Source organism: Protomyctophum bolini, assembly GCF_963924005.1.
Source record: "Protomyctophum bolini genome assembly, chromosome: 24".
NCBI lineage: Eukaryota > Metazoa > Chordata > Actinopteri > Myctophiformes > Myctophidae > Protomyctophum > Protomyctophum bolini.
Window position 1 is genome coordinate 26,359,697 of NC_137885.1, and position 9,644 is coordinate 26,369,340.

Genomic DNA, 9,644 nt, shown 5'->3' on the forward strand with positions numbered 1-9,644 from the left:
TGTTAATCAACACAATCAGAGCCGGGATTTCTTTCAAAATAGAAGCTCAGGGTGCCGGGGAAGATATGTCCGCTTTTACTCTGTAAAGACACCCCCCCTTCCGTTTCCGGGAAAAAAAACATATTTTTACTTGCTTACCTTGCTCTCGTTACGATAAAAAGAAAAATGGCTAAATAATCCCTCGCGTTCATATTTTGAACGAGAGGCAGGTCAGAAGTGAGAAACGAAGAGCTTAGTATATCCATCTGATCAAAACCACGGAGAAAGCTCCCTAGATTAGGAGATACGAGGGATTATTTCTGCAGCGGTAAACGGGGAAGTGAACGGGACCGCGGATGAACGAAGAGCGAAGAGTATGGTGGCCTTGGAGGCAAAAAAAGAAAAGAAAAAAAAGAAGAAAATTCAGAATATTTTTCTCTCGGTTGATATCAATGAAAATGTGCTATAGCAACCCGTCGGTTGGATTAGTTACGACGTGCCCACACGTCGTAAACGGTCTGAACAAGTTAATGCTCCACTTTGTAAAAGTGAAATGTCTGTGGGGGGTTTGTAATTTATTGAACCGATGAAAAACATTAACAAGAGCTTGTGGACAAAAATAATAACTACATTGGGTCCATTTGGAACACGGGTTTCTGTTTTCTGGGGAAAAAAATAACAGTTGTGGACAAACAAACAACAACAAGGTTCCTGTCATTTCACAGTCAGTTCTCGGGACATTTCCTCTTTATCTTTTGTTCCAGGTGAACTTCCTGCGCGCTCCTTCCTGCCCAGGCTTCTTCCTCTCTTTCACCCTGGGGTCAGGGGTCAACAGGCCAGCTGGAGAGAGAAAGAGAGAGAGAGAGAGAGAGAGTGATGACTGTGATGACAGAGCTATAGAGACAGAGTTACACTTCTTAACACAATGTAAAAACTACACACTGTGATGACGGAGCTATAGAGACAGAGTTACACTTCTTAACACAATGTAAAAACTACACAAATATTAGAGAGGAGTTCTTCCCAAAATTTGAAACAAATTTCCCAGAATTCCGAAGTATGACAGAAAGGGAAAGATTACCAGTCCTTCTGGGGGAACAGTAAGAATGTGCAGTTTTGGCTGCAAAATATGTCAATTCCTGTCACAAGAAGAGGGACCACCAGTAGGACACACATACAGTATGCCATGTTTTATTTCATGCACCACCTGCTTTATTTTATATTATTTTTATTTATTTTTTCATGTCATTGATATTATGTTGTTTGTCATATCTGTGATTGTGCTTTGGCAACCCTTGTAAAACGTCATGCCAATAAAGCCTGTTGAATTGAATTGAATTGAATTGAGAGAGAGGGTTAGGGTCAGGAGTCAACAGGCCAGCTGGAGAAAGAGTGGGAAAGGCTTACTATTATTATTATTATTATTGCATAGAAGACACATGTACAGGACACATGTGAGGACTATTTGGAGGATAACCTTTACACGGTTTCGGTTGTCCGCTCATAGACTGCGTGTGGAAATGGGAATATGGAGCCGCATACCACCTGAACAGCGGTTTTGTCAACGTGAGACTGGTATACAAAACCAACAGCACCTATACTGGTGTGTCCTCCAAGACATCAGGGTGAAATATGGACATGAGGGTCCTCCAAACTCACACAAGATATCAGGGTGAAATATGGACATGAGGGGATTGATTTGAGCTCACTCTTTGTGGGCACTAACAGAGAGACTTTGCATATTCTACATGCCTGACTGTCACTTGTGGAGCAATAGAGCGCCGCAGTCCCGCCCCCTTTCAGAAAAGCGAGTGAAAAGCGAGTGGCCCAGGAAATGAAACCCCAATGCATTCTCCCATCGGCACTTCTAATATAATTTATTTAAAGACGGTTACGCCGCGGACAAAGCCAATTCGGATCGTGACGAATCATGACAATGAACACAATGTTTTGGGCCGATCAAATAATTTATAAGACGAAAAACAAAACAAATAGTGTTGTCTCCTGACTTTCTTTTCTTCTTTCTAATGATTTGATCGGCCCAAAACATTGTGTTCATTGTCATGATTTGTCACAATCCGAGTTGGCTTTGTCCGCGGCGTAACCGTCTTTAAATAAATTATATTAGAAGTGCCGATGGGAGAATGCATTGGGGTTTCATTTCCTGGGCCACTCGCTTTTCTGAAAGGGGGCGGGACTGCGGCGCTCTATAGAGCACCGAAGTCCTGACGTCACTGTCGGTAGAAGGCGTCAGTCCCCAGGTTCATGTATTTTTTATTTGCATTATAATCCCCATAGGGGATTTTAGATCTCTTCATATAAGAACTGCGTTTGAAAATTAAACCGACCACCAAAGGCCTTTTCACTCATATGGATATGAAGCATCGACTGGAGGTGGAAATGTACAAATATACCCAAAGAGTAACAAAATAAGCGTTAGAAACGAGTCAAATAACCCAGAGACTACATTTCCGGGTAGGCTGCATCTGCCCGTCGCACAACATAAACTGAATGTCAATTAGGTTTATTTTTATTTTATTGATATTTAATGTTTCGTGGTTAGTACGAGTTGAGTCACCACCAGCTGAGCTTATGTCAACGAGGAATATCAGGAACGCAATGTGTTGACATCTGGGCGTGACGTATATTATCAGCGACATTGCCTTCATATGTAGTTTCAAGGCTTTTGCGGCCACATTAATTCCATTTTCTCCAGAAACTGATTGTATCAAATATTAATGAACGTCATTGAACGACACACAGCCACCCCCCTGACAGAAAGGCCGGTTTTTCAAACATAGTTCTTATATGAAGCGATCTAAAATTCCCCTATGGGGATTATAATGCAACTAAAATAATACATGAACCTGGGGACTGGCACCCTCTACTGAAAGTGACGTCAGACTTCGGTGCTCTATAGAAAGCTCCTGTTGTAAAGGGATTCTGTATTGTGTATTGTACCTTTTAAAGTTTTTGATTCATGGGTTTTATACATTTGTGTCAATAAAGTAACTAACTAACTAACTAACTACATGTCTTGTCCATCGCATGTAATTAGAATATTTTGTAAAAGTTCATTTTCTTCCGTAATATAATTCAAAAAGTGAAACTTTCATATATTCTCAATTAATTGTACTGGCTCCCAGTAGAATCAAAGGTTACAATGGCTAGACTAAACATGGTCCATAAAATTAAATACGGAGAGGTCCCAGCTGTTTTAAGAACATGTTTCAGGCAGGTAAACGAGGTACACAACCATTTCACCAGAGCCAGTATTGCAGATGTGGTGCTCCCTGCTTTTAAAAGTAAAGTGGGCAAAGGCTCATTCATTTATATAGGAGCCACACAGTGGAATAGCCTGGAATCCAGTGTTAAACTGACCTCCAATTTGAGGACATTTAAACAGAAGACAAAAAGATGGCTACTGGAAAAGGTTCCCCTATAAAGGGTCATCTTAGAGGGATGGATAGGGACGTACTTGTTGTGTTGTGTATGGTAAATCTAATCTAATCAAATCAAAGCCCACCTTGTCTCATGGTCTCCATCTCCCCCTCGGGCAGGAAGCTGAGCAGGCAGCGGGAGATGGCCAGACGCAGCGCCCCCACCTGGCCGGAGCGACCTCCTCCGCTCAGCGTGCAGGCCAGGTCGAAGCGGCCGAGCACGCCCATGAACTGCAGGGGAAACATCAGCTGCTCCCTGAGAACCAGAGACCAGGAGAGACCAGGAGAGACCAGGAGAAGAGGAGAGAAGAGGAGCAATGGAGAGGGAAGAAGTGTTGATTTTGACAGGAAATTTAGATTTTAGTTTCAATAATGAATTGCATTTTTATAGCGCTTTTCCAAGTGCTCAAAGCGCTTTACAACGGTTCATTCATTCATTGGGAGGTGAAGCGGAGAACAGTCGACGCCAGTCCTCACTTCCTCACTTCCCACATTCACACACCAACGGTGGCGAGCTCACACTGAACCCTGCAGGGTTCAGTGTCTTTGCCCAAGGACACTTCCACATGTGGACAGGAGGAGGAGCCGGGATTCGAACCGCCGACCCATGGATCATTGGACGACCTGCTCTACCTCCTGAGACACAGCCGCCCCTATAGTTTGAGTCATACTGTAGTCTCTTGAACAGTTTTAATTTACGTTTTGGGCCGATCAATAATTAGAAAGAAGAAAAAAATGTGAGTGGTGCAACTATACATATATTGTTATAGTTACTGTACTGTGGTCTTATGTATACTGTATTGTAGTCGTGTAATGTGCCCTCTACTGTACTTTGATTATTTTGGGGAAAAAAATCTTTTGGGGTCCCCGGGGGGTCCCCGGAACATCCAGACCCCCCAGGAACGTGCCCAGGGTTCAAACACTTTTTCTTTTGATTATCCCAAACGTTATATTGTCATGATTTGTCACAACAACAGTTGGCTTTGTCTGAGGCTTAAAAGTTCTTTAAATAAATACTTTTTTGAAACGTCTATGGGAAAAATGAACGGGGAATTCTCTACCGGGCCGCTCGTAGGTTTACTCACCTGTCCTTCAGAACATGAACCCAGCTCTACTCTGCACTCACCTGTCCTGAAGAACAGAACCCAGCTCTACTCTGCACTCACCTGTCCTGAAGAACAGAACCCAGCTCTACTCTGCACTCACCTGTCCTGAAGAACAGAACCCAGCTCTACTCTGCACTCACCTGTCCTGAAGAACAGAACCCAGCTCTACTCTGCACTCACCTGTCCTGAAGAACAGAACCCAGCTCTACTCTGCACTCACCTGTCCTGAAGAACAGAACCCAGCTCTACTCTGCACTCACCTGTCCTGAAGAACAGAACCCAACTCTACTCTGCACTCACCTGTCCTGAAGAACAGAACCCAGCTCTACTCTGCACTCACCTGTCCTGAAGAACAGAACCCAGCTCTACTCTGCACTCACCTGTCCTGAAGAACAGAACCCAGCTCTACTCTGCACTCACCTGTCCTTCAGAACAGAACAGAACCCAGCTCTACTCTGCACTCACCTGTCCTTCAGAACAGAACCCAGCTCTACTCTGCACTCACCTGTCCTTCAGAACAGAACCCAGCTCTACTCTGCACTCACCTGTCCTTCAGAACAGAACAGAACCCAGCTCTACTCTGCACTCACCTGTCCTTCAGAACAGAACAGAACCCAGCTCTACTCTGCACTCACCTGTCCTTCAGAACAGAACAGAACCCAGCTCTACTCTGCACTCACCTGTCCTTCAGAACAGAACAGAACCCAGCTCTACTCTGCACTCACCTGTCCTTCAGAACAGAACAGAACCCAGCTCTACTCTGCACTCACCTGTCCTTCAGAACAGAACAGAACCCAGCTCTACTCTGCACTCACCTGTCCTTCAGAACAGAACAGAACCCAGCTCTACTCTGCACTCACCTGTCCTTCAGAACAGAACAGAACCCAGCTCTACTCTGCACTCACCTGTCCTTCAGAACAGAACAGAACCCAGCTCTACTCTGCACTCACCTGTCCTTCAGAACAGAACAGAACCCAGCTCTACTCTGCACTCACCTGTCCTTCAGAACAGAACCCAACTCTACTCTGCACTCACCTGTCCTGAAGAACAGAACCCAGCTCTACTCTGCACTCACCTGTCCTGCAGAACAGAACCCAACTCTACTCTGCACTCACCTGTCCTGAAGAACAGAACCCAGCTCTACTCTGCACTCACCTGTCCTTCAGAACAGAACCCAACTCTACTCTGCACTCACCTGTCCTTCAGAACAGAACCCAACTCTACTCTGCACTCACCTGTCCTGAAGAACAGAACCCAGCTCTACTCTGCACTCACCTGTCCTTCAGAACAGAACCCAACTCTACTCTGCACTCACCTGTCCTTCAGAACAGAACCCAACTCTACTCTGCACTCACCTGTCCTGAAGAACAGAACCCAGCTCTACTCTGCACTCACCTGTCCTGAAGAACAGAACCCAGCTCTACTCTGCACTCACCTGTCCTGAAGAACAGAACCCAGCTCTACTCTGCACTCACCTGTCCTTCAGAACAGAACCCAGCTCTACTCTGCACTCACCTGTCCTTCAGAACAGAACCCAGCTCTACTCTGCACTCACCTGTCCTGCAGAACAGAACCCAGCTCTACTCTGCACTCACCTGTCCTGTCCTGAAGAACAGAACCCAGCTCTACTCTGCACTCACCTGTCCTGCAGAACAGAACAGAACCCAGCTCTACTCTGCACTCACCGGTCCTGCAGAACAGAACAGAACCCATCTCTACTCTGCACTCACCTGTCCTGCAGAACAGAACCCAGCTCTACTCTGCACTCACCTGTCCTGCAGAACAGAACCCAGCTCTACTCTGCACTCACCTGTCCTTCAGAACAGAACCCAGCTCTACTCTGCACTCACCTGTCCTGCAGAACAGAACCCAGCTCTACTCTGCACTCACCTGTCCTTCAGAACAGAACAGAACCCAGCTCTACTCTGCACTCACCTGTCCTGAAGAACAGAACCCAGCTCTACTCTGCACTCACCTGTCCTGAAGAACAGAACAGAACCCAGCTCTACTCTGCACTCACCTGTCCTGCAGAACAGAACATGAACCCAGCTCTACTCTGCACTCACCTGTCCTTCAGAACAGAACCCAGCTCTACTCTGCACTCACCTGTCCTGAAGAAAAGAACCAGAACTCTACTCTGCACTGCACTCACCTGTCCTGCAGAACAGAAACCAGCTCTACTCTGCACTCACCTGTCCTTCAGAACAGAACCCAGCTCTACTCTGCACTCACCTGTCCTGCAGAACAGAACCCAGCTCTACTCTGCACTCACCTGTCCTGCAGAACAGAACAGAACCCAGCTCTACTCTGCACTCACCTGTCCTGCAGAACAGAACAGAACCCAGCTCTACTCTAACTCACCTGTCCTGCAGAACAGAACAGAACCCAGCTCTACTCTGCACTCACCTGTCCTGCAGAACAGAACCCAGCTCTACTCTGCACTCACCTGTCCTTCAGAACAGAACCCAGCTCTACTCTGCACTCACCTGTCCTGCAGAACAGAACCCAGCTCTACTCTGCACTCACCTGTCCTTCAGAACAGAACCCAGCTCTACTCTGCACTCACCTGTCCTGCAGAACAGGGAAGTATTGGAGGTAATCTTGACCGTTGACCGCGATCCGTCCACAGCCGCTGTCTCTCATCACCACCGAGCAGGTCGACGACTTCCTCCTCCCTGAAGGTGCACGCGCGCGCACACACACACACACACACACACACACACACACACACACACACACACACACACACACACACACACACACACACACACACACACACACACACACACACACACACACACACACACACACACACACACACACACACACACACACACACACACACACACACACACACACACACACACACACACACACACACACACACACACACACACACACCTTTATTGCTACGGTATGCTTAAGACTAGCTCCAGTCTCAATGTAGAGTGGATTCCTTCCCTAGCCCCATAACCTTAATGAACCTCGACTAAACGCCTAATTGCTCACTTGTACCAGGGGAAAAATATGGATTGCTGAATCGGTCCTCACGATGCAGCATCGTCACGTTCCTTGACTTGTACATTCGGGAAAGTAAGGTCTCTGCAAATAAAACATATTTTTGGCCACTCTTTTCTTTTGTGTACTTTTTGACCATAATATTACTTTTCAGGATTCAAAAGTTATTTATTTGGAAAAATAATGAAAATGTGTCGAAAATCTTTGAATATTTCTTCTTTCAGAGCGAACATTCTGAACGATTTTAAGAAGACCCAATGTTATTCTCCACAGAGAAAACTGTCTGTGAACCAAGGGATGAGCGAGTGACGTCAGGACTCGGTCTGTGAACCAAGGGATGAGCGAGTGACGTCAGGACTCGGTCTGTGAACCAAGGGATGAGCGAGTGACGTAAAATGTCTTACTTCTTCCTCTCTGTAGATTACATGTTTTACCTTGATGCGTTATATTTTCTTTTGTGTGTTTGTTGTTGTATTGTTTATTTCTGTTTTCTGTGCAGTCTGTTTTTTTATTTCTTTACTGCACAGCTGCCCCCCTTTGCCAACTTGTAGACTTATGTACTGTTCTTTAGTTCAAATGAACTTTTAATCTTTTAAACCAACGACCTCTTCCTTCAGGAAAGGATTCAAAATAAGCCTTCTGGCTTCTTCCCTTCCTTGCATTGTATTGTATTTTTGTTCTTTGATATGTTATTGTCTATTTTTTGTACTACATGCTAAATAAATAAACCTAAAAACGTCAGGACTTCAGCGCTCTATGTATTTTTAGCACAGTGTGGGGACGGCCGCGCATTGAAAGGCGTAATAAATGAAAAAACAAAGTTCCGCTAACTGTGGTCCTACCGTCGGCCGTGCTGAAGGCCACGCCCCTCTCGTCCCGCTGCAGCGCGGGGACCGCCTGCTTGCTGGACTGGACCTCCAGGTGGCGCCGATGGCGGAGGATGAAGTCCTCCTCCGTGAAGGCGTGGGGCATGGACAGCATGCGCTCCATCAGCTGGATGAAGCGCGTGTACTGCGCGCACGCACACACACACACACACACGCACACACACAGTCACACACACAGTCACACACACACGGGCACACACGCACGTTATTTTAAACTTTAGCCGTTGAAAAATAGCAGATCTCCAAGGGTGTGGTGCGGCACTCGGTGCCGCGCCATGAGCTTGTAGATCTGTTATTTTTTGAAAATGTGGTGCAAATCTTTCAATATATATTCTTTCACAGCAAATATTTTAACTCATATCTTTTGCTTCTGGGGGTGGGGGGGGGGGGGGGAGGGGTCCCTGGAACTACATATTTTCAGATGGGGGTTGGTGGCCGAATGCAGCACACCTAAACCTAACCTTAACCCATGTCTAACCAATGACTAGTCTCTAAACTATAAGTATGCACTATATTTTAGAAAACGGTCATGATTTAGATAGAAGACATTAAAGAGGCGGAGACGAGAGGAGAGGAGGAGGCGGAGCTTACGTCGTGGTCAGAGATGGACTCCACTATCAGGTCCCCCAACTCTTCTTTTATCAACCACCTGCTGCCCCCTAGAGCACTGGAGGCACAGGCGCGCGCACACACACACACACACACACACACACACTTAAATAATTACCAATTTTGGGGGTCCTTGACATTAAATAGTTTGACAAAAAAGGGACTCCTGCACATCCAAAAATACCCGTAGGAGGTGCAAGTCTAGTTAGCAGGCATAAGGCTCATACATAGTCTGGATTTTCGGTGGTGAGGTGACCACCGAACTACAACATGACGTCACTGAGGTGACACCGAACTACAACATGACGTCACTGAGGTGACGACCAAACTACAACATGACGTCACTGAGGTGACCACCGAACTACAACATGACGTCACTGAGGTGACACTGAACTACAACATGACGTCACTGAGGTGACCACCGAACTACAACATGACGTCACTGAGGTGACCACCGAACTACAACATGACGTCACTGAGGTGACCACCGAACTACAACATGACGTCACTTTGTGACCACCGAACTACAACATGACGTCACTGAGGTGACCACCGAACTACAACATGACGTCACTGAGGTGACCACCGAACTACAACATGACGTC

The 9,644-nt window shown here is 46.3% G+C and overlaps 1 protein-coding gene across 1 annotated transcript in view; it reads right to left on the reverse strand.

Moving 5' to 3' along the window:
* Positions 1-533: 533 nt before the first annotated feature.
* Positions 534-9,644, reverse strand: part of mrps9 (mitochondrial ribosomal protein S9) — a 25,595-nt gene continuing 16,484 nt past the window's right edge. Inside the window, exons 7-11 of the mRNA XM_080758044.1 lie at positions 9,022-9,097; positions 8,386-8,554; positions 7,092-7,200; positions 3,506-3,675; positions 534-819 (exon numbers count right to left, since the gene is read on the reverse strand). Coding sequence (XP_080614170.1) covers positions 728-819; positions 3,506-3,675; positions 7,092-7,200; positions 8,386-8,554; positions 9,022-9,097 — 616 coding nt within the window. The 3' untranslated portion in view covers positions 534-727. The remainder of the gene's footprint in view (positions 820-3,505; positions 3,676-7,091; positions 7,201-8,385; positions 8,555-9,021; positions 9,098-9,644) is intronic.